At 32.4% G+C, this 26,994-nt stretch overlaps 1 protein-coding gene across 1 annotated transcript in view; it reads right to left on the bottom strand.

Annotated features, from left to right (window-relative positions):
* AGPS (alkylglycerone phosphate synthase) overlaps nucleotides 1-26,994 on the bottom strand; it is a 131,529-nt gene that overhangs the window by 47,985 nt on the left and 56,550 nt on the right. Inside the window, exons 9-11 of the mRNA XM_072752024.1 lie at nucleotides 22,563-22,688; nucleotides 20,180-20,288; nucleotides 10,304-10,431 (exon numbers count right to left, since the gene is read on the bottom strand). Of these exons, the coding sequence (XP_072608125.1) occupies nucleotides 10,304-10,431; nucleotides 20,180-20,288; nucleotides 22,563-22,688 (363 nt within the window). The remainder of the gene's footprint in view (nucleotides 1-10,303; nucleotides 10,432-20,179; nucleotides 20,289-22,562; nucleotides 22,689-26,994) is intronic.

Raw genomic sequence — 26,994 nt, 5'->3', positions numbered from 1 at the left:
CAGGGAGCCTGACGTGGGACTTGACCCCGGGACCCCAGGATCACGCCCCAGGCAGAAGGCAGGCACTAAAACGTGGAGCCACCCAGGCGTTCCGGATATATACTTTTAAAATGAAGAAGATGATGGTAGAATTTCTGTGAATAAAACCACTTTAAAAAAGACTATCTGTGAAGTCTTCATATATAACTCTAGGAACTGTTCTTTTTATCCCTTCTCATAATCCATTTTAAGTAGAAAATTCTGGACACTATCAGACCCACTTCTAGAATGTCCAGAATTCTAAAATCTTTCAAGGTTACTTGTATGAAAATAGCAACAAAACTATGAAGGATAACATTATGTATCTAAAACTGCACCAGTATTTTTTTTTAACTGCACCAGTATTGAATTTAATCTAGGCACAGTAAAAGCTGCAAGGAAAGAAAAATGAGAACAGATAGTCATATAAATTTTGCAATGATGAATACTACAATACAAACACTAGCAAGGTTTAAGTCAGCTACAATATTTAAGTGAGCTGCACCCTAAATACAATTTTATTTTCTATGTAAATTTTAACATGGTTAAACTTCCATCAAGAGATTGCTTTCAGATGACAAAATTTTGACTTTGACTGTCATAAACTTTTTAAACATTTATCTTTTGAATAGTAACATTTTTGTCTGAATAATAACATTTACCAATAAAATGTTTCAATACAACATTGAGATTTATGTAGATCATTCAAAAGAACAAAATTTAATATATAACTGTGCATAACATTTTTGCTATTATTCACTTTTAATTGGACAAATATTTAATTTTACAAAATCACTCAAAATACACATTTCACCCAACAAAATGACTAGATTCTTATTTTGAACACTATACAATTTATTTACTCATCTTCAATACTAAAGGTGAGATAATTCAATCTATATTTTAAAAAGTCACTATCAAATCTAAAGAGTCAGTACTAGCTAATTTTGTATACATAGCATAACAACAAACTATTGACTTACTTTTATAGAATCCTGTGATGTCTAACTTATCTTCACATGTATTATTTAATATAATAAACAACCCCAGCAGGGTGGCAGAACTAGTGTTACCCATTTTTCAGATGAGTACATAGGAACCAGAGAGGTTAAAAGACTTGTCTAAGGTCATATAACTGTTAAACAGATAAAACTAAAAGACAGAACTAGGATCAAGATATCCTGACTGCTAGATCAGCAATATTTCAAAACAACACAAAGCCTCCCAAAAAATCACTTAACACTCATACATACACTATACCACACACACATAGCTTTAAAGTCATATTTGAAACAAAAATTACATGAAAACTCTCCATTCACTGTATAGTTACAATATAAAATAAAAAATACATAATCTGGGCAATTCCAAATCTTGGTATAAAGGTATTTTTGTAATTCGGGTATGCTTCTAAAAACTAAACCAGTTTCTGAAATACTAAAGAAAGACCAATTTCCTAAAATGTTCTTATCAAAACAGGCATATTAACTTGGTTTTTTAAATTTACTTTTATTCTTATTTCTTTTTTTATGTAGGCTCCCACGCCCAGCATGAAGCCCAACATAAGGCTTGAACTCATGAGCCTAAGATCAAGACCTGAGCTAAGGGGATCCCTGGGTGACTCAGCAGTTTAGCGCCAGCCTTCAGCCCAGGGAATGATCCTGGAGTCCCGGGATCGGGATTGAGTTCTGCATCAGGCTCCCTGCATGGAGCCTGCTTCTCCCTCTGCCTGTGTCTCTCCTCTCTCATGAATAAATAAATAAAATCTTAAAAAAAAAAAAAAAAAAAAAAAAGACCTGAGCTAAGATCAAGAGTTGGACACTTAACCGACTGAACCAGCCAGGTGCTCCAGGTTTATCAACTTCCAATAAGACATATAAAACCTGATTAGATAAAGTTTCTTTTCTTAATACAATAAATAAAATATATAACACATATTTATATGTTTTGGGTTAAGCACACCAGTAATATATAAGAAAGAATTCAGAGCCCTTCTGTTATTATTAGAAAAACAAACTTTTTCAAAGACTTTATTTTTAAGTAACATTAAGACACAACGTGGGGCTCAAACTCCCAACCCTGAGATTAAGAGTCACATACTCTACCGACTGAGCCAGCCAGGCACATCCCTCCCCTACAAAAAAACAATTTTTAAATTCCTAACAACTTATAATTTCCATCTCTTTTTTTTTTTAATTTTTTATTTATTTATTTATTATAGTCACACAGAGAGAGAGAGAGAGAGAGAGAGGCAGAGACACAGGCAGAGGGAGAAGCAGGCTCCATGTACCGAGAGCCCGATGTGGGATTCGATCCCGGGTCGAGGATCGCGCCCTGGGCCAAAGGCAGGCGCCAAACCGCTGCGCCACCCAGGGATCCAATAATTTCCATCTCTTACTGCCACCTAGATTCTATTACTCCTATAACTATAGCAAGTGTTATTAATGAAAACAACCAGCATAGACACACATAGATCAGGAAATGGGGGGTGGGGCACATATTACGTTTAGTACAATAAATCTGTAGCAGGGGACACCTGGGTGGCTCAACAGTTGAGCATCTGCCTTTGGTTCAGGGCATGATTCTGGAGTCCTGGGTTTCAAGTCCCACATCAGGCTTCCTGCCTGGAGCCTGCTTCTCCCTTTGCCTGTGTCTCTGCTTCTCTCTCTGTGCCTTTTATGAATAAATAAATAAAATCTTTAAAAAATAAAATAAAATTTGTAGTGGAATTCAATCTATGAATTTCTAAATACAATAAATATGCAGGCCTTGATAAAATCTTGGTTTGAAAAGAGTATCCACAAAACACATCTTGGGTATAACTGAAATAATCTGATTGTAAAATGAATATTGTATATCATTAAGAAATTACTGCTGATTTTCTTAGACATGATACTAGTATTGTGGCTATGAAGAAAAACACCTTTATTCCTACATGTATGTATAAATATTTAGAGGTTGAGTGCCATGATGTCTGCAAATTAATTTTAAATGGCCCAGAAAACATATACACAAAAATAAAACAGCAAAAAGTCAATTGTTGAATATATTAGACAGATATATAGGTGATTACTATCATTCTTTTAAAGTTTCTGTATGCGGGCAGCCCGGGAGGCTCAGCGGTTTGGCGCTGCCTTCGGCCCAGGGTATGATCCTGAAGACCTGGGATCGAGTCCCATGTCAGGCTCCCTGCATGGAGCCTGCTTCTCCCTCTGTCTTGTGTCTCTGCCTCTCTCTGTGTGTCTCTCATGAATGAATAAATAAAATCTTTTTTTAAAAAAAAATAAATAGATAAATAAAAAATAAAGTTTCTGCATGCTTAAAGCTTTAAAATTAAAAGATTGGAAAAATAAGTTAAGAAAGCTTCAGGGCACTTGGTACAAGTAACAACTGATATTCAATAATACCAAACATGATTTTAACTTGACAGTTGAGTCACATAACTAATGAATCATGTACTGCTCCTATTTATACCGAGGTAGAGTAGATGGCTACAGATATTTATTACAAAAGAATAAAAAGCTAAAGAAAGTTTATTGTATCTATGTAATAAATACTAGTTTTCAATACTATTGTTTTAATTATCAAAATCAAAACAACAGCTTTATTAAGTCCATTTTAATAGTGTCATTTTTTTAAGTTGGTAAATGAGTTTTTAGTTATCATCACAAGTAAATTCCATAAGTAAATTCCCATTCTCTCTCTCATAAAGTGAACTCTCAAATTAAAAAACAGCATCTAGGTTGCTTTATGATTCTCTGGCAATTGATAATTTGTAAATGATTCCGCATCATTCTAAAAATACAAATCAAGAAAAGTCTCTTAGTGTTTTATATGAAAACTTGCCACTACAACTAATTAAATTCCTATAATCAAAAAACCAAAATAATATTACTATTTTTAAAAAACAAACACTCCCTATGGTTAAGATCAGGTTGTTTCAACTGCTAAAACCTCATTTGAAAAACATAAAAATATTTCCTTTAAAAATCAGAGACATCACAAATTCTGAGAATTAGAGCTCTAAATTCATTTCCACATTATTTAATTATGCTGAGTATTCCACAGACGAGAAAAGGGTGACAGGGGTCCTTGAGTTAAAGTGACCCCTGGTGGTATGTGATCAGAACTAATCTGAGAGGGAATAGTTTTACCAAGTAATTTTATTGGTGGGTTAATAATACACATGCAGGGAATTTAAGGAACACTAAAAAAAAATTTGCTTACCCAAACTAGAGGTAATGAAATAATTTATTTACTTCCTACTATGATAAATCTATCTTTACTAGAATCTCTCATGTCATTAGACTTGTACCCAAGTATACTTTATAAATAGTCTGAAAAGAGGTGAGAAATTCATTATGGAAAATAAGGAAATATCATTTATCTGAGCAAAGAAGAAATAAATAGCCACACTGACCTCAGAGTACAAGATTTGCCAAGTCAAATTGCTGGCAATTTCTTCCCTTTACTGATGCTACAAATAGGAATTTACTTGAATATATAAACTGAAAAACAAAAGCCACCACTCTGATTCATCTTAATTACTGAGAATTCCCTATACTAACTTAAAAAGCAACAGATTTCTCAATCCAAAGATTTTCTCCAAAAGATAGTATCTATAAGAAACCCATCAAAAGATTTCTGCAAAATTTGTTTTTATGGAACTAAGTCATATCTCTTTCTTATCACAGGAAAATCAGAACTTGCAATGCAGACTGATACATTATTTGCGAAGGTATCTTAGTTTACTAGTTACTGGCAAATCAATATTAAAATATTTCAAATGTCAGCATTTCTACTATTCCAATTTCATAGAGATAAAATATAAAATATAAGCACTGAATGGTAGTCCTATATTTCTGGTACCTTGGTTAACATATGAATCCTCTTTGAATTGAAAAGGCTTTTTTATTCAAGAAGTAAATCAATCATTCTGTGTAGACTCTAGAACAGCCCAAATTCCTGAGCCTTGAGTTTAATATGAAGATAGTCTAGCAATCTCATACTATATCAGAAGCCAAAGCTCCAATACCAAACTGCTTGTACCTAGTCATACAAAAATTTAAACACCTAAAATTTATCATGATATATACCATCTGAGGTGATTACTGTAAGAAACCATATCTATTTAACTTACACAATATCCAATGGATTTGTTGGATATAAAGTTAAGAGCACACTATCTCACATACAAATAAAGACATAAAAAAAATAAATTGATAAATAAGTTCAAAAAAAGGTATGTGAAGAGAATTCTGCTAACTGCAATTTCTAGACAGAAAAACTTAAAATGTAGACAAGTAACTGGTTCTTCCTCAGAGCTGATACCACAGATGAAATGAGACAGTATTTAAGGCCACTGGTATAACTGATTAGCCCTACTGGAAGCGACACATTTGCTTCCAGCTAGGAGTCTACATTATAGACAAGAGAATTCTCTCTTGGTTTTAAAGAATGAAACAATACATATTATAGAGTAGATATTTCCTTCCGTTTATATTAAGAGAAGAGCCAAAAGTTAATGCCAAACAGTCCCTGGTTCATCATTCTCATTTTTCATTTTATAAAGGTGTAATGACTTTTGCTGAGTAGCTCCTAGTTGAGACCATGTCTTGTAACTGTCCTCAAGTCTAATATACTCTGCTGGGTCCCAGAGTACAGAATCCAATTAATCAAACATTTGGCTAGGTTATTTTCTCTGCTTCAGAGGGAGAAAAGAGCACACACACACACACTCACACACACGTGCACACACACTCATTTAAAATAATGATGCTATTTCCATATGAAACAAATTGTTTCCAAGAATTACCATTGAATACAAAGAAGTTTTAATTATTTGATAATATAAGTGCTAAACCTAACTTCTTTTTTTTTTTTTTAAACCTAACTTCTTTTAATTTATTTCAACCCGTCCAGGATGTATCAAGCTTAAGACAGAACAATTCAGAACTGAGATACAACAGTCAAACAGGACCTTTGTTTTTCTTTCCAAATTAAGGTCTAACCTCTAAAGTAAAAAACTCTTGCTATCAATTTAAAATTGCTTAAAATAAAAGTGATAGTAGATATAATGGGCCACCCCTTGTCAAAAGGTAGGTAGAAAAAAGATGCCTGTTAATCTATAATTCTAAAACCCTCATTTTAATACTGAGACAGTTTTCAGAGGAATGCACACTGCTCTGTACCACACTTACAGTGTTTTCTGTTAATGAAACAAATGGCCCTCCCTCAATACCATAGGGCAACTCGTAAATTTTACTGGGAAGCGGAAGGGGAGACCCCAGCCTTCAAAAATTGCTTTTGCGCTTATTTCAACACTTTTTTCCTTAAAACTTTATAAAAATCTCACTGCCTTCTTTAAATGAACAATAAGAGAATAATAAAATACACCTGAAACTGCTATTCTGGTTAAAAAACACTATTTCCCCTCTCCTTAGAGGTTACTGCAGGAAATCTATTTTCTCAGAAAGTCTTAAAAATCACTTACTTACCCATCTACTAAGTTGGAAATTATACTGGACTGCCATTTATAAGATAGAATCACATTAATCTTCCACTAAATCTTCCTTTCTAGCCTCTCACCAGGCTGTGAAGTATTGAAAGAGGACAATCCTCACATGGACAAAGATTAGATGATAGACCTTAGTAGGAATCCTTCTGCTGTCAGTATAAAGTTGCTTAATTTATTTCCTTCAGTAGGAATAGTGATGAAAATATACAAAGAGCCCACTTTGCTACTTGTAAACAAGCATGTAAACAAGACTTGTAAACAAGCATCCAAAATACAGTTTCCCATTTCAAAGGCAACCTGATTCTGAAAATATCACAAAAATGGAAGTGCTCTGAAATGACAGTGAGAAATTACAAGCAGCCAACTCATTATTCAATCAAGAATTTGGCACAATCATAAACCACGTACCATCTATTTTAATGGATCTTAATTCTCCTGCTATCTGCTGAAATTCCAAATTGCAAATTGAACAACTAGTGCCAAAATCTGATCATTTTCTCAATTTCTCTGCCTGAGAATACTGTTGCACAGCAGGGCAGCACACACAGTTCTATTCTTGACCTATGAGTTTTGTACACTCTGTAAACTAATATGTAAATGTCCCTAAACCATAATACAAGCGTTTATCCATTTCCAGGGAAGGTAAGCATTAATGCTTATGTATCTGTGCCGAAGTAACATATGCATGTTCCCCAAAGAGAATATTTCCAAATTCAGTACCTAATTGTTTCATTCATACAAGCAATACATGAGAATAAAATATTATCTATCTAGGATTTTTAATCAGTTTCAAGCAAGGCAAGCTTCCTAGTTGCATGGTATGTATATCTTTTAAAATTGTCTATTATTTAATAACCAAGTTATTAAAACTACAGATTAGAAAGGAGCTTTCTTTTGATGTCTTTAACCACAGGGTGATACTTTCTATCAACCATTACCTATGTTTATGCCAAACCATATACCCAATACAGTTCTGTATCAATTTAGATTATGGTCACTGGTGAATATCCAAAGAATTTTTTAAAACGAATAAAGGGGCAATTTTTACTGACTTATGCAAAGATGAAGGAAAATTTCACCCCCTGCTTTTCATTAGCACAAGTAATTCTTCTCTGTTATTTTCTACCAGGGGCATATTAAATTGTACCCAAAACCACATCAGATTATAGAAACTATGTTTAAATCCAACATTTCAATAAAATTATAAATTTAGGATTTTAATACATTTGTACATCATTTGTCATTAATTAAACCTAAGATATATTTACATATTTGCAATATGGAAAAGCAGGAAAGCACAAAATATGTCTACCTCTACTTCAAAGATCATGTTATAACAACACTTTTTAGCAAGTCTAATGAAATCTCTGTTCTACAGAGTGGAGATCTTGTGACGGGGCAGATTTGGCCAACATAGGTTGAATGCAACCTCAATGAGATCTTTCGTTGGAAATACATATAAGTCAGAGAGTTTTATAAATTCCGTAATTATTTTTTTTAAAAAAAAATCTAATTTGGCATTCCTGCTTATTTTGCCATAAAAAACCAAGACAACAATGGTCAATTAAAAAGATGTCACTCAAAACTTGAACAAGAGAGATAATGTGAACTTATTTTTTATTATAAAGCTTTCTTGGGAGGCAAATAATCAAGCTTGAAATTTTTGAAAGAAAGCAAATAAAAGTAACACAAAGAATAAATTATAATACAAAGTGAAAAGACACCAAAAAAAATAAGATTGAAATTAATATGAAAATATAACTATGGAAAATGGTTTGTTCTGATTTTTAATTGGTGAACTTAGTTATTTTCTAAACAAAACAAAATAAAAACAAAGAACATAAAAATCTAGCTTTCTATTCTTCTGGGTTTTAACTAATTCACAGGCAAAACCATAATGCTTTGCAAGTAGTTCCTTTATTCTTTAACAACTGAGCTACCTTAAATTTGAAATTATTTTCCTTTGCCTCTAAGTGTGGAAAGTTTTAGTAACAAGTATCAAAACACACTTGAACTTCACTGCTCAGTGCTTAACTACTATGTTAGAATAACAAATATTTACTCCTAAAGCTTATCTCCACTCTTCCTTTATTCAATAATCCTTTTAAATATTATAAATATTTAATATTACATTAATCATACATAATATACTAATATTTAGTAATATATATGTTTATGTATTTACTATTAAAAAATTTAAATATTACACCATCTCATTTTAGCAAATATAGCAGAATACTAACTATATATTCTAGCTCCTTAACCATAACATAATATTCCCAAATTCTAGGAATTAGGAGCTCTTCTTGTAAAAATTTCAACTATTAACATTTGCTTTTGCTTTAACACCACCCAAGTAACCTATCACAAGATCAAGAATGTTCAGTCCAGAACTATACTTCTTTATTTAAACTCTTCCCTAACCCAGCAGTAAGACAGTCAAGATTAAGGGGCCTATGGCTAAAAGTACTGACAAAGGAAGCAATCCAACTGATAAGTAATGGAAGCTACCTGGAAATTACAAAAATCGTCTTTGTCAACACGGAGATTAGGTGACCATATAGCTGAACTTCCTGCAGATGGAAAACTGACAGAAAAAAAAGAATGTCTCAGAAGCAAAACTAAGTGTATGAAATCAAGAACACTGGAAATGGTAAATATGTGAGTAAATGTAAAATATTTCTGCTTATTTTAAGTTTCTTTAAGACATTTATAGTGGTTGTCTTGGGATGGTGGGAAGATAAGACTCTTGACCACTTTCCATTTCAATACCTTAAAAAGTCCACAATGAATATGGAGTATTTGATGGATACCATTCCTTTGCCTCATCAGATCCTCCCTTCACTCTGCTCATGATACCTGGATGCTGACCTATATGGGTCACATCAGAAAGTTCCCTTGCCCTCAAGATTCTAGTTGCATATAGCTGATGGAAAGTACAAAAGAACTCTAGGAGTTTGGAGAATGCAAGAAGAAATAGGCTAGAGTGTATTCCCTTAATATCCTTCCTGCTGGGAAATGTTGAAATAAAAAATTTTTAAAAAACAAATGTAGTTCAAACAATGAACCAAATGCCTAAAGAAATGGAAGAATTTCTACACTGATAAAGAGAACATAGAAATAAAATTATGTGGCATTATCTGGTCTTTTAAAAATTCTTGATAATATATCTTTTTTTTTAAGAAGGGAAGAGAAAATGGGAATTCCTCTTAACTTAGAGATAAATATATTATGTTATATTATGCTGTATTATGTTATTTAATTTAAGCTATAGCTTAGGTAATATTATAAAACAAAGTAGGGCCTGGTAGTAGCACATTCTAAGAATTGATAGAGTCTGATTACCTACACTTAACTTCTATATTTTTTGGATCCCTGACATTCAGCCATTTATTTTAATTTCAATAAATGTCTTAGTTTAAGGAAAATTATATATTACTTCAAATTAATCACAAAATATCTTACCTAAAAATAATTTTAAAAACATAACATTCATTAAAGGCGGAGTCATTCAAAGCCATCAACCCAAGTACATATCTTACCTTGGCTTAAAATCACACAGCACTCTTTAAACCAAGAAATAACAAAATAGCAACTGCACTTACAGGGATGATTTTACATTACCTTTTCATATAGAACTGGTTAAAAACCACATATATAACACAACTAAATATGAAGATTATATGTGACATATCAAAATAAATTACGCAGTAGAATTTTAAAAATATAAATATAGATGGGTGGGGTTTTGTTTTGATTTTTTTTTACCTGTTTTGCAATTTCTCTTAAACAGGCTACTCCTTGTTCAAAATTAGGGAAAGCTACTGAGCCATACTTTTGGTATTCAGGGATTGGTCTGATTTTTATTGTAGCTTCTGTTATCACACCAAGAGTTCCTGAAAAAGAAGGGGGAATAATCCAATATATCACATGCCAATTTTCTAAATCATATTTAAATCTATTTTATCTATTTATTCTATTAATTTATTCTATTCATATTTAAATCTATTTAATCTATTCTATGCGGGGAATAATGGCTACTCAAGTCTTTTTAGAAAAACAACTAAACAAATTTTGTACTTTCTAAAAAGTTTTTGGAATACATTATTCTTATGTTATGTATAAATACTTTAAAACATTTTTAAGGTAACCTTCCTCCAAGAAGGTTACTTTTAAATCATTTTAAAAGTATTATAACATATTAAACGAAAAAAATGTGAAAAACGACAAGTTTGTATATCTCATACATTCAGACAAAAGTATATTCTGGTATTTGTGCCTACTTTTACTGTGAGAAAAACGTGGTGGGGCAAAAAGAAACTTCTATGAGAATTTAAAATGACAGAAAAAAAATAGAGGGACTGTTATTACCTTGCCTCTTTCCTAAGAATTCATAAAATGACAATGGCAATACTGAGATGCCCTTGTAAGACACAAAACCCTCTAGATGTTAGAGACAAAATAGTTACCATAAATATCTAGTACAAGAGAACCACCAATGAAACAAATGCTCTTTCCTTTATTATGCAGAGGAGGGACAAATCAAAGAGTTGAAAAAAGCAAGTTATATAAACTATATTCTATGAGATCTAAATAACTATGCTAAAATATTTGAAGAGACATGGTTAAAAATGATTATATTCATGAAGCCAAGCTTTTCAAATCAGTGATTTCTGAAGTACAAATGGTAGAAATTATTAATACTATTGGTAAATTTTCTGAGAATCATGAAAAAAAATAAAGGAAATCTTTGAATTGCAGAACTTAATACTAGAACACTAGAAATAAATAAAAAGTATCACAAAAATCAATGTTTCCAGTATATAATAATACACCCAAAATGTCAATATAAAATATAAGACTGAAAACTAAGAAGTCACAAAAAGTAAATCATATTAGATCACAATATATTCATCACATATACAAATGATTGTCTACTGAGATATCAAATATGACCCTATTATAATTTGTAAAATCACAAAAACTCTTTAAGTCTGGCTTGATTACTATTTAAATAAAAAGTAAATATATCTTGTGAATTTTAAAAGGAAACAAAAAGGATTAAGCTTTATCTTTTATTTTAGTATCTTTACTGAGATATAATTCATAAACCATAAAATTCATCCATCTAAAGTGTAAAACTCAATAGTTTTTAGTATATCCACATGTATATGCAATTATCATTTAAAAATCTAAGATTAGAGGGCACCTGAGTGGTTTAGTTAGTTAAACATCCAACTCTTGATTTTGGCTCAGGTAACAATTCAGGGTCGTGGGATAAAGCCCCACATCAGGCACTGTTCTCAGTGCAAAGTCTGTCTGTCTCCCTCTGCTCCTTCCCCATCCCCTCCCAAATAAACAAAATCTTTTTTTAAAAAAATCTAAGTCTAGAACACTTTTATCACCTCCAAAAAAGAAACTGCACCCATAAAACAGCATTCCCCATTTCCCCACCACACATACACTTCAGCCCTAGACAACCACTAATCTATTAATAGTTCTATAAATTTGCCTATTCTGGAAATGTCATATAAATGGAATTTTATAATATGTGGTCTTTTGTGACTGGCTTCTTTCACTTAGATAATGTTTTCAAGGTTTATTCCTGTTATGGCATGTATTAGTACGTCATTCCTTTTTAATTGTGGACTATTATTCCATTTTGTGTATAACTTATTTTGTTTATCCATTCGTTAGTTGATGGACATTTGGGTTTCCCCATTTTCTTAAAACTAGATTACCAGTTTAATATAAAACGATACTACTCAGGCAGAGCCATGATGAAAAAAAAAGATGCATAAGAGCAAAGTATGAAGGAAGGGGCTCAGAGTTTCCATGCCCTTTCCAGATACACCACCCTCCCAAGAACCTCCATGCGTTCACCACTCTGGAAGCTCTCTGAAATCTGCATTTTAGTGATTTTCATGGAGGCTTCACTACACAGGCATGATTGATTAAACCACTAATTTAAGGTCTAGTTCCTCTCCTCTCCCTAGAGCTGAAAGTTCCATAGGTTTCCACCTTTTGGCTACTGCATATGAATAATGCTACTGCGAATATACATACAAATTTACATACATATTTTTGTGTGGATGTGTATTTTCCTTTCTCTGGAATATATACATGAAGATTTTTTTTAATTTCAGAAAAACCTTTGATCCTATTCTACATAACCCTGCCTTCAGCTACCTTTTCCTAAAGCAACATTCCAGGCAAGTACTACCCAGAGGTTGGGGGGAGAATGGGGAGGAGGTTAGTTCACTTCTTCTACCTATCCTTAGCTGGTGGGACAGAGCTCTACTTGAAGTGACGCACTAATACTGAAGTCCCAACTGCTCTTAGCCTGGCCTGTAAAGAGAGGGTATCTTGTCAGGAGAAGGAAACCAAGATCTGTTTTCTTTCTCCCTTTTCCCTAGCACTAAGCTACTGGAGTAGGGCTATCCTCAGAGAAAAGCATGCCACTGCTCCCCTCCGGAGCCATAGCTCAGAGACACAGAGGCTCAGAAACTTATTCTCAAGGGGCTGAGGAGGGAGGAGGAGAGGGAATACAAGTCAAAAAACAGCTCCTCATATCTTTCGGAAAAAAAAAAAAAAAAAACTTTGTTTGCAACAAACAGAGCATGGAGAAGTTTAAGCCTAAGAACACTCTCAAGACAGTGGAGGATGTGGTAAAAGGCAACTGGGAGGACACAGGTAAATTTATTGGAGACAAAGACAACATGGTAGGCCAGCTAGTTTCCCTGTATGGAAATAGTGCAGAGGACTTCAACTATGCTCAGAAAAGAATCTCAAATACTAACCTCAGGAACTATCCCTTCTAAGAGATATACTTTAAAATGGGTGAATTTTATGGTATGTGAATTAGATTTCAATAAAGTTATTAAAAATATTATAAGTTAACTAATTCTCCAAATGAATTACAAATGAAACTTCGGAGTTATTTTCTTTAAGGAGCTAACAGTTATACATTTTACTAATAGGAAAAAAAATTTTAAAGGTATCTTAGACTATAAAGAATCTAAAAGAACTTCTAAACCTTTTTCAGAGAAAGGCAAAAGGTTGACAGGTAAATTATAATGTCTTCTCATCCACCAGAACAGAATTATCTATCACACTTGTTCTTTCCTATAAATACAAGTTGTATCACTTTAATTTTTTAAGTCACTAATATTAATATTCCTGCCACTATACTGACACCATCACTAAACTTGTAATTCTTTTTTTTTTTTTTTTCCTTATTCTTGAGAGACACAGAGAGAGGCAGAAACATAAGTGGAGGGAGAAGCAGGCTCCCTGTAGGGAGCCCTATGCGAGACTTGAGGCCAGGAACCCAGGATCACATCCCAAACCAAAGGTAGATGTTCAACCACTGAGCCACCCAGGTGCCCCTTATTTGTAATTCTTTCGACTCTTTTCAACATTTTTAGAAGCTCTCAGTAGCCCTGGAATTTAAAAGTTGTTTCTTCAAATAAATTGAAAATTGACAGGCATATACTCCTAACCACAGGAATCATCTTCTCTATTTACTCTACTCTGACCACAAATTACAGAAACCTTTAATACTTGATGAAACTCAAAAGTCACCAGATCAAAATTCATTAAGGAAAAGGTCAGCATAAGCTGTGACTGCAGAGAGGAATACTCTTCTACTTAAAACTAAACTCCAAGTTCCCAGGTTTTTGTGAAATCTTTCCTTTTATGAGAAATGGAGGCATTCAAAAATATTTCTTTGAATTACAGTATATAATATCATCTAACTATAACTTAAATATAATCCAGGAAAAAGACGGAAACCATTTAAATGCCAATCAATGAGGATCTGGTTAAATACATCAGTGTACATTCAGTAAGTGTCAAAAAGAATGAAGTGGCTCTAAATGTAATGATACAGAGTAAGCTTTATAAAAGTGTAAAGCAAATAATAACCTCCCACTTGTGCTTTTAAAACTGCATACATATATACTTAAATAATAGCAATAAGTGTTTACTCTGAACAAAGGAAATGATTGGAAGACAGGGATAGAAGGCATATTTTCCTTAAACATACTTCAGTACCTTTGGAATCGTGTATATTTGTCCATATTTCAATTTTGTATATGTAATTACTTATTCAAAAGTTGAGTTTTAAAAATACAAATATCTTTACATTAGCAAACTTCCTTTAAAATTCTAATTGTACATCAAAATTCTAAGGTACCAGCAAAAAATGTCCATGTCTTAAACTTCTACCTATCTGCATTGCCTCCTATGTAGAGCAGGCACTCTAAAGTAGTAAAGCCCACCATTACAAGTGACATCAAAAATAAAAATAAAATTAGTAAAATGAGACTACACTATTGCAAGATTAATGAAATGTCCAAATTTGAAATGTCCAAAGTCTTCAACTATCCAGCTATGGGTCTATAGGGGGTCCCACTGTGAAAGCAAAATCATCCAGGTCTCAAATGCAGTTTGACAGAGGGCAGTTTCCATTCAGACTTATATTCAAATTAGCCTACCATAAATGGATGTATCTAAATTCACTTAATCAAAAGGCTGGTTTCTGTTGTGTTTTATTATATTTATTGATACTTTTGCTTCGGGCATATTATGTCAGTGGAGTGATATAAAAGACTTGGATTACTTATCATTTGATTATATGTACAGTATACCACTTTATACATTTTTATATTTTGTATCTACTTCATATAAGTGTTTATAAATAACTCCATAACATGACATCATAGAGACTTATATATCATTCACTTTTCTGTTTTATCAAAACTATCTTGCAATAAATTTAAGAATTTTCTATTTTATATTTTCCAAATATAATGTTTGCTCTCAAGAAAACTGAAAGCTTCAATTGCTATTTGATATAAAATGCAAGTATTTGCTTAAAGTAAATAAAATCTTTTGTAATTTGAAAATATACTTTCAGGTGACTTCAGGACTAAGAATGGTAGTTATTTGATTTTGAATCCTATTTTCTCTCCCAAAACATAAAAATCAACAAGAAACACAAAACCACAAATAACATTGAAACAAAACTTTCTGTGTGTGGCAGTTTTAAGTTATCAGTTTTTAAAATCAGTACTTTTTAATGGAAACAACTTGACCAAAAATCTGTCACAGAGTTTAATGAGAAAAAAAAAAAAGAAAGAAACAAAACTTTCAATATTGCTAGGGGACAAAAAACACTTTGACCTTCACATTACCTGTTAAGTAGAAATAAAATGAAAGAATTCCAAAAGACCTTCTATAGCCTTCCACCTGCTGCAAGTTTGTAAAGGTAGAAAGTAAGGGGAGGCTTAAAAGATTTCATAAGAAATAACAGAGTATCAGAGGATCTGGAGGAAACAAAGACAAAATCAACCACAGATAGCAAAAGTGCAACAATAATGCCAAAATCCTATACAGGGAAATCCATAGCCCTGGCTATGGGGAAGGGAAAAAAACAGGAGGGAACTAGAAATGGCAACTTTGGAGAAGCAAGGGGAGTATTTTCAGGGAAGTAGCATATTCAGAGAAGTGTGGTAATTCTTGGAGACAAAGTAATGAAGGGAAAGAATGAAGTAAGAGAGAGAAATTAAAGATTCTATAGAAATAAAAGAGAAAGAAGACATGCCAGGCCTTCTCACACCAAAAATACCACCATCCACAAAACAAGTAGCACAAAAGAGGGTTGGAGTGACAGAAAAGGACATTCCCAAACTAGGAACACTTTCTAAGTAACAAACAGCAACAGAAAAAAGCAGAGCAAATCCACAAAATCTACTGCAGAAAGTCAGAAAATGTAAGTAAAAGCTTTCTGTTGATGAAAAGTCTCTCCCCTAAACCAACCACAATATTGAAAAAGATAGTAACAAACATCTCAAACTGAATTAAATATTATCAAGCAAGCATTTGGGGATATTAAAAGGAATATCTAAATCAGAAATACAAACATTAAAAATGTAGGTGGACAAAAAAAAAAAAAAAACAAGAAGAAATGAAGTGAAAGGTGATTAACCTTAGGAAAGAAAAAGAACAGCAGCAGCAACAACAATAAAAATATATGAAAAATGAAGGTAAGTTATAAGGTATCCAAAGGAGAATAGAGAATAGATCCAAATGAAGACAAATAAAGGGCACTGAGGAAAAGCAATAAAATAACCAAGAGAATGAAAATAAAATAAAGAAAGAAGTTGGGAAAAAAGGGTCAGAGATATAGTGGTTGAAATGCAAAACACAGTCAGACATAAGTACAATTGGTGTCCCTGAAGAAGAAATATCAAAACAATAGGTGAAACCCCTAATACTTAACACTACAATCCCCAAAAAATTTTCCACAAAGATTAAAAATCCTAAATAGAAACACAGAAAGGCTCCACTGAGTACCACACAAAACAACCTAGGACAATCAACTCTGAGCTATAAAAGTAGTAGACTTCAATAATAGAGAAAAAAATCCTCAGGACACCCAGGCAAAAAAGGGAAACAAGCTACAAAGGCAAAAGAACTAGCATTAGATTTCCTTAAAACAACATATAAAACCAGGCAACATTGGAGCAGCATTTTCAAGAAACAAGGAAAGGAAGTACTATGCATGGATATTATAACCACTCAAGCTGTCCTGCAAGTGTCAAGGTCACACAAAAGGTAAAATTAAACAAAAGGACTGATAATAAGCATTTCACACTTATTTCAACATAGAGCAAAGGCTAAAACAAATGTGGGTCATGGGCAAAAAATAATAAAAATGTCGTTTTAACCATTTTTCAAATAAAAGAGCACATTATTTTAAGTTACTGTGAATTGCATACATAAGAAAAGAATGCAAAGCATTCCAGTGGCTTTGACTATCATAATTTTCATTATATTGATCATGTTACAGCATCTAAACTGGAAAGAAGCTAATTGAAAAAAACTCATTATGAAAAATTCATAACACACAACAAGACAAAAACACTAAATTTAACACATTCACATGTAGAACTTAGCAGGATCAGGAAAATACATCTTTTAACGATAATGCTTTCAAGGCTGTCATCAAATGATTTAATCAGAGCCAAAAAAAATTTTTAAGCTTGAGGAAAAGTTTATGATTCACATGTAAGGCAGTGAATCATATTTAGATAGTTCAAAATAACAGATAAAAATACGTATTATAAAAAGAGTATGAACTTGTTGTGATGAGTACCAGGTGATATATAGAAGTTATTTTTTTTTTGATATATAGAAGTTATAAATCACTGTATCGTACTCCTGAAACTAACATTATACTGTATGCTAACTGGAATTTAAATGAAAACTTTAAAAAATAAAATTCAAAAGTAAAAAATAAATAAAATAGAAAAGAATAGGATTTCACGTGAATTAACTTTCTCAATGATGCTGTCTCCTGGCCTACATTAAGATGACTCTATATCCACATACATACAGAGATGGGGATTAGAGACTATAAATACACTTGTAAAGATCACTGACACCAAAATAATAAACAGCAACAACAAATATATTTAACATTTGTTGAGTACTTACTAATACTGCTTATCATTATCTATTTAATACTCACAAAAGTTTATGAAGATGGATTCTTTTATTATCCTCATTTTATAGCTAAGGAAACTAGCATAGAGAATTACCTAATTTACACAAAATCACAGAAATTTAAATGGTGGAACCAAGACTGAAATTCAGATCTGAAGGATTTTCTCGTTACTGCTCCTAAATCAGTATGGCATTTACATGTATATTTATAATAAGATATCATTTAAATATAGTAATTTACTCTAGTATGTATGTTTAATAAATCACATTTCTTTGCTTACTTATTATGAGTTTACCTTCCTTAAATTCAGACAATAATTTACTATTGAGGAAGGTAGTCTAGTCTTTTAGATACAGTTCAAACTATTATAATAGGCATAAAAGACCAAATTATCTCTCCAGCTACCCTGTAATCCTTACTACTCTGCCCCTAAACCTACTGCCTACTCCACCTTATAGTTAAATCTTATGTCCCAGTGACACTGAAAAACTAGCAGCTTCACAAGGCAGACATGGTTCTTCTCAATTCTAAGGCTGCCCACACATAGTTCTCTCTGCAGAGTAACTCCCCATTTTATTCCCTCAACCCCTTATCAACAACCTTCAAGGACCACCTTAGGCATGGCCCTTCTGGAGAGGTCTTCATAAACACCTATCAATGTGAACTCTGTCTCTATTTCTCCTGCATTCACTTCTATCATATAATTTTCATATAATTTATCATACTGTATTATGGAAGTCAGTTATTACCGGTGTCCTTCCATGTGTCAGAACAGTACCTAGCAACCAAAATTTTTAAAATACTAAGTGATGGGAGAAAAAAAATGGTGTAGTTACTTAAAAAGATCATTTATATTTATAGAGTTGACTCCAACTATGTGTGCAGCAATAGTATAATTAATAACTATCAGTTTTAATACCTATTTGTTACTCAATTTGACATCTGGTGGCAAAAGGTTATACATTTTAGTTAACTTTTAGATGATGTGTTTGTATAAGAAGTTACAGAATATTTACCAAAGAGCTATATTATTTTAAGGGAACTTAACATTTTTTTCTCATGAAAAATGTAGTTCTATTTTTCCATAGAAGACTATACTGATCAGAAAAAAAATAAGAGAGTAAACTGCTGAGATATCTTGACAAAGGTTTATCATGGATTGTCACGAAAAAATATCTAAGCTATACCTATGGCTATCAAACCAACAGTAGACCTCTAGCATGTCACTGAGACATAGTTTATTTTTTCCCTCCTGACATTACTGTCAAAAGATAGAATTTATGTCCTATCATCCTAGTTTATTGTAATTGCTCTTTACCCATGAATATAGCTAAACATTTTTAAAATCTTTTTTAGCTTATACCACCTTTTAAATTAGTAATGCGTTCCTCCACTAATTGAAGAGACACTTGTTTTATTTCTCTGAATTTAAGGGATATCCCTCTCTACCATTCTAAAAATTGAAAAATAAGTCTATGTTCATCTTATCCATAAAATTCACCACATTAGTTTGCAAAAAAGAGATCAGTTTTCCTGATCAGCACAGCAATTAAATGTTTTTGTATAAGATAAAGAACTACATTCTAATCCATCTAGCATTAAGTAACCAAAGAATTTAGTTAAATAGAAAAAAAAGTCTAACATAAGTTTTAAAATATATGTAAATCAACAGGATTTTAAATTCTACTTCTTCAAAGAATCATATAGCAAGTAACAAAAGGTACAATTACAGAAAGACACTGAGACAACACTTTCTCAGTCCTTTCCCCCTGATAATTTAGACAAGGTTAGAGAATAAAGTATAAAATTTTAAAGCAAACCACTTTAAATCTTAACTACTCTTCCTAAAATCATGGATTAAAAACTCTAAAACAAAAAATAAAATACCAAAAGGACTAACTTATCTCTAAAACTATAAAAAACCAAAATGTAAAGGGATTTTTAATAAGATGTTCTCATAATAAAAACTTTATGAAGTACTAAATTAAAGTAATAAAACTTTAAAAAATTACCATTCTTTAAATAAATAAAACATGTCTTTCTTTCAAAGATCTTATATTACAGTATCACAGATTTTCACAAAACTGAGTAACTACCCTGTATTTTTTCATAATAAATTTAGTTATATTTACCTTCAGATCCCATGATGAAGTGATGGATATCAGGGCCTGTTGACATACGAGGTCCTTGAGAGCTTTTTTCTATTATACCTCTAGGTGTTACCATTTTTATATGAACCACCTGTTTAATACAACACATGATGTAAATTCTACATATTACATATTTGTCAGTGAATGTTGTGTGTGTGTGTGTACACACAACCATCTATATTTACAAAAAATTCTACTTTAAAAAATATTGGATTAAGTGATAAATGGTGATACCCTTCAGAATTCTAATATCTTCTTGTAATTCTTAGACTAAAAGTTTAAATAACCTTAAAAGAGGAAAAAATCATTCTATGATTGTTATTGATTTAGGTATATTCATCATCTTAAAAAAATGAAAAGCACTTTTCTTTTTTTTTTTTTTGTTTGTTTGTTTTTTTTTTAAGCACTTTTCTTTAAACCAAATTTAGTCTAGGATTATCCATGTGGCAAAGAACTAAAGCACGAAAAAGATAATCAATGATCATATTTTAAGAGGTTCATTCTTTCACTTACTTAACAATACTGATGAAGCACTATTATTCACATCAAGCACTGCTCCAGGTGCTTAGAATTCTAAGAAAAAATTTATTCTTGCCTTATTCCCAGTCTCAATTTATCTACTTTATCCACTTAGTAGAAAAGAGTGAAAAGAATGAAGCATTAATTATGATCAGGTAAAAAATGGGATGAAGAGGGAGATAGTGATTGAATAAACAGAAGAAAAGAGGTATGCGTGTGATACAGGTCTCACACCAGTGAGAAAGTAAGTATACTGGAGGGAGAGGTCACTCAAAAATAGTTCCTGAAATCTAAATCAGGAAATGGTTAGGTGAAAATCCAACACATCTTTACAATGACTTTCTGACAGATAAACAAAAATAGTCTATTATTTAAGGAAATGAGTAGAGGACATCAATAAACAATTCATAAAATAAAAACTAAAAATCAGGAATGAGGATATTTTAAAAGTATAATTTGCTAACAATTAAAGAAATAAAAAATTAAAAGACAAAAACATAAATAAAATGTCCAGTAAAATAAAGATTCTCATAGTGCTAGTGGGATTGTCAACTGGCACAAATGTCCATGAAGCATTTACACTATCCAAAGACTTCAAAAATGTATAAACATCTTGAAGCAACAATTCACGCTCTAGGAACTTGCCCAAAGAAAATGATTAAAGATGTATGCTAAAGAAATTACTAAAGAAGATATTTCCCCCTTTTGTTTTCTGAAATCAAGAATAATTTAAATAATCACTAATAGGGAATTACTTTAATAAGACAAACTGTCAGTAAAAGAGAATTACATGCACTCTAAAAATGATGGTGTACATCTATGTTTACTTACAAGTTAAAGTATTGCTAACATAAGAGCAGATTAAACACACCATGATCCTTTTTTACATTAAAAGCTAAATATACACATGCAAATAAGCACATTAGGATGTATGCTTATAATTTGTGATCCTCAAGGATCTCCAAATAAGGTTTAAAATAAATTACATGCTTCAGCAATACTAAATTAATTGCTAAACTATGATAGCTTTTAATAATCCAATAGCAAAAGGATTAAGTTCTCTCCTCTGAAACTGAGTTTATTTTATTTGCAAATAGAAAAAGGTGTTTCATAAAATATCCTCAATTTTTAAAAACAAGATAATGTAAACATTTTAAGTGTTTACCATATATACTTATAATAATCCTATACAGCAAATATCATTATTCTACTCTATAGAAGACAAAACATGTTTAGAAAGGTGAACCAATTTGCACAAGGTCACACAACTAATCCCTGGAAAAGCTACACATGGAACAAATGATACCTAATCCCCAGCCAGAATGCTCATAGTTACATGGTTACTAAACTAACTCCCAGGACACTGGCACCAGATTAGCTAAAATAAGATGGTGTGCACATAAACCATTATAGGTCATACTGCCACCTACTAGAACATTTTCAATCAGGTCTTTTAATTCTATACAGAAAAAATTTTAAAGAAAAGTAAATACAAAATTCTCCTAATGCAAAAGAGTGGCCACGATGAAATCACTTAAATAAATGCATTAAAACCTTGGTAGAGTTGAAGGCTGAGGCTTCCTAACTTATAAAATAATGTTTATATATCTTATAAGTCAGATACTATGAAGGGTCTACATCTAAGTATCAGTCACTTGAAAAGCAGCACCTATATATAATGACCACGGTTGTCTTTAATCTGTTTCTATTATACATAGTCGGCTTTACCATAATCAAAAGGGGTATACTTTTGGAAGGACTCTACCATTCAACTCTAAAAAAGGCTTTAATCACTTTATAATAATAGACCCGTTGATTATGACATAGTAACCAGAAAGAAATTTACCAGGTCCTCAATATTGCCATAGATATTCTTCTTCATGCCTGATGCCCGAGTAGATACCCATCCTCCCACAGTGCTGAATTCCAGGGAATCTGGTTCATGACCTGTACAATAACCACTTTCTTTAAGCTGAAAAACAAAAAATGTAATATTTTACTAGTATTTTATTAGTGGTACCATTTCACAAAGCACTCAACACATTAACTCTTCACACTTTAAAATTTCCATATGTCACTGGTACTTGGGCTCATTAAAACCTCTACAGAAAAATAAATACTTTTATCATGCTCATCCAAAAAATGTTTTAAGCTTTTGCCCACTGGAAAACTTTACAAAATTGAAAAATGTAGACCAAAAGACAGTTATTTTCTTTAGGTTCGCCAGCCAATCTTCCTCCTTACATCCTTTTAAAATAAAACCAACTACCCTCCCTGCTTTTTTTTTTCCACAAAGAGACAATTTAAATACTTATGGAGATCAGATTATGCTTAAATAACTGCCAACTTCACCTAAACACTTTCAATAAATAAAGCACTCAATCTCTCGTTCTCCCTACCCTAATATAATATGCAGCAGGCCTGCAGAAAATCTAAGCAAATTGCCTGTACTTAATTCTCTCAAGGAGTCATGTGTTTTAATGTACAGCCATCTGGCTAGGTTTCCTGCATGTAATACCATCATTTATTTGTGATGCAGATCATGCATTCCTGTACATTAAATAGTCACTTGTTTCTCATTTTTCTATATTAGCTTGGCTTTGCCATCTGCACAGCACCTGAAGTTGAATGGATGCCCTTTACTGCAACACCACCAAAGCCATTCCACTGAAATCATTTTAAAGACTCAGCCATCTCATGTCAAATGGTACAGACACCACCATCTGCACACTCACTGTCTACTGCACTCAAGTCCATCAATCTGTATTGACCATTTTGATAGTCATCCAGTTAAGCAACTGCTTCTATTTTTCAAGTAAGTCAGGCAGAGATGTAGAATATGTCAGCTACGTTTGTATCTGTAAGTATGGTATAAAAGTTGTGATCCAAACTGAGAGAACCTAATAGGTTAAACATAATTTGTTAGCTTTAGAACATCAGCATTACAAATTATTTATCTTTTCTAATATTTTTGATAGGAAAACAATATTTAAAAAGACATCAATTATTAATAATAAAATTTTCACTAAATATTCAATACATTTATTTCATTTTGAGGCTATTACTCACAAATAAGTAGCTTAAATACATGAACAATTTAAAATGAAGATTATTAGATTGTTATTTTACAGTTCTTCCCTAACTCCCAAATTATAAGACTCAAAAAGACTACTGTTTCTCAATTTTTCTGAAATTAGAGAAGAAAATAAAAAAACATTCATAGAGCACTTAGATGTCCTAAGCACTGAACAGGGAGTTTTCACATAACCTCATGACAAAATCTCCACATTACCTACACCAATGCAAATTGAATCTAAACTACTTCTATAAGTACATTCAGTGTTAGATACACTATTAATTTGCTTCTTATGTCTGGTAGGCTACTTCATTACCTTCTTCAATTATAACGTGGCTACCACCAGCCAGGAATTACGTAAAGGATGAAAATAAGGATACAAAAGGAATGAAAAAAAAAACTACAGTCTCTATGCTCAAGTTGCTTAACTTGGCACACCATTTTAAATCTATTACTTTGCGGACACCTGGGTGGCTCAGCGGTTGAGCATCTGCCTTCAGCCCACGGTGTGATCCTGGAGTCCTAGGATCAAGTCCCACATCGGGCTCCCAGCATAGAGCCTGCTTCTCTCTCTGTGTATGTCTCTGCTTCTCTCTGTCTCTCATGAATAAATAAATAAAATCTTTTAAAATTTTAGTTTAATTAAAAAAAGAAATTAAATCTACTACTTTGTTAAAATCTAACTTCCTACCAGGTAAGTGAAGTAAGTATAATGGTTAAGAACTTAAATTTGAAACTTGTCATCTATGCTTGCTAGAAAATCTGCATGCTATAGTATGCTAATAAGAAACAATTTTTGGCATATGCTTAGGTGCTTAATGGTATCTACGACCATATACATTCAGCTACTTGCTCTTCTAAAGGTCTCTGTCTTTGCTGTCTCTGTTGCTGCTAAGAAAAATCTGAAGAAAAGCTTACAGATTTAACTCATATAGTTAACCAATATCTTTTTAAATAAAATTAAAATAACCTCTCCTCTCCCATCTATATGCCATAAAACAGAGTAAGAATTTTATCTTACTCCCTCTGTACCCCCATTCAATATTAAAACAACAAATATTTACAATGTGCTAATAAGCCTGAGACGCATCACTAAGACCAAATCCTAAATTGTACAGCTTGTTATTATATAAACAGAGAAGAAAACTGAAATTAACAAGAAATATAATTAAATAAATCCAGAACAATTAGATGTGAAATGGAAAAAAATCGAAACTGCAGCAGGGACATTCACCCAAATTGAAGAGGAACTAGATTTACACATGAAAAAAAAAAAACCACTGAAAAATATATGGAATGAAAGTCTTTAAACACTAGACATGAGGTAATAAAGTGCTATGATCCCTTGAGAAAGCAAACAAAGGAAGTGAATACTATGAGTGCCCCTTGCTTATACTCACGCTGTGAGTGGGGAAAGAGAATCCAGGCATAACTCTGGCAAACACTGTGAGAAGACTGAGTAAGGAGAGTAAGTACTGAGTAAGGAGACTGAGTTTGTAGTTCTAGAAAACCAAAGCATCTAAAATTCACAAGAGAAAGTATTGAAGAGAAGAGAACAGTACAGAGAGAGAACCCTGGAGACTGGCAGAGGGTCCCCCTCAAGTAGTCAGCAAAGTCATGAAAAGCACATACAAGTGAGGAAACTACCCAGGACGAGAGTTAGAAATAATCCAAAAGAGTTAGAGAAAAAAGTACCAGAACTCATACAGGGCCAGGAATCTGTTGCCGTCAGCCTGATTTGGAAAACTTCTCCTTCACAAAGCATGAGACAGAACACCCAGGAGGAGATGGTCATTCCTCAGTAATGAGAAATGGCTGGCCACAAATTGAGCACTCCTCTAAACCCACCTAAAAGATCATGGAAGCAAGAAATAAAGGATCAAACTATTTCCAAGCAACTATATTCCCCCAAAAAGCTCAAGAATATTTATAGAATTGGGGTGCCTGGGTGGCTCAGTTAAGCGTCTGCCTTCAGCTCAGGTCAAGATCCCAGAACCACAGGATCTTGACCTGATCAGGCTCCCTGCTCAGCAGGAAGTCTGCCTCTCCCTTCCTCTAGTGCTCTCTCTCAAATAAATAAATAAATAAAATCTTTATTTAAAAAAGAATAATTATAGAATTAAAAAACATCCAAGACCTAACAAGATAATATTCGCAATGTCTGGTACTTAAGTAAAAAATTACCATGCATACAAGGAAGCAGAAAACACAACCCATAATAAGGAAAATAATCATTATGAGGTGAATAATCAAAACCAATTCAGAACTAACAAAGATGTTAGAATTAGCTGACCAGGACATTAAAACAGTTATTTAACTGTGTTCCATATGTTCAAATAGGAAAGACATAGAAAATATAGAAAGACCCAAATTAAACATCTAGAAAAGTAAGAAATACAATATTTGAGGTAAAAAGTATACTGATGGGGTTAAGAGCAGAATATCCTCATCAAATAAAAGATTAGTGAACTCCAAGAATTAGCAAAAAAAAAAAAACTAAAGAAAAAACTGAAAAGAGTAGCAGTAAGCTGTGGAACTTCAAACAGGCTAATATATGAGTAAACAGAATCCCTAAAGGTCAAGTGGGGGAGGGAGAACCAGATATTTGAAGAATTAATAGCCAAAAATTTTCTAAATGTCATGAAAACTATAAACCCACAAATAAAGGCTCAACAAAGCCCCAACATAAGAAACACAAAAAAACTACACCAAGATCCATCACAATCACATTAGTCAAACCAGCTATAAGAAAATCTTAAAAGCAAACAACAACAACAACAAAAAAACCACACAGACTGTACATTGGGACAAAGATTTCTTGTCAGAAACAGCAAAGTGAGACAACAGTGAAGCCATATTTTTATATTACTGAAAGAAAAAGTTAACTTACCTAGCACTCTATACTCAGTTAAAATATCTTTGAAAAAACAGAAAGGTAACCTTGAATAAGCAAAAAATCAAGATTGCAGAACATATAATTAATATACAAAAATCAATTGCTCTCCTACATACTAACAAGGAATAAGTAGAATTTAAAATTAAAAACATAACACCATTTCCATTAGGTGCCCCCCACCCCAAATGAAATACTCAGGTATAAATCTAACAGATACATTACAAGATCTATGAAGAAAAATCAAAGTTTTAAATGAATGGAGAGATATTCTATGTTCACGGAAGACTCAATATTATCAAGATGTCA

This window comes from Vulpes vulpes, chromosome 3 (assembly GCF_048418805.1).
Source record: "Vulpes vulpes isolate BD-2025 chromosome 3, VulVul3, whole genome shotgun sequence".
Lineage (NCBI taxonomy): Eukaryota > Metazoa > Chordata > Mammalia > Carnivora > Canidae > Vulpes > Vulpes vulpes.
This window is presented reverse-complemented; position numbering and strand designations above follow the sequence as displayed.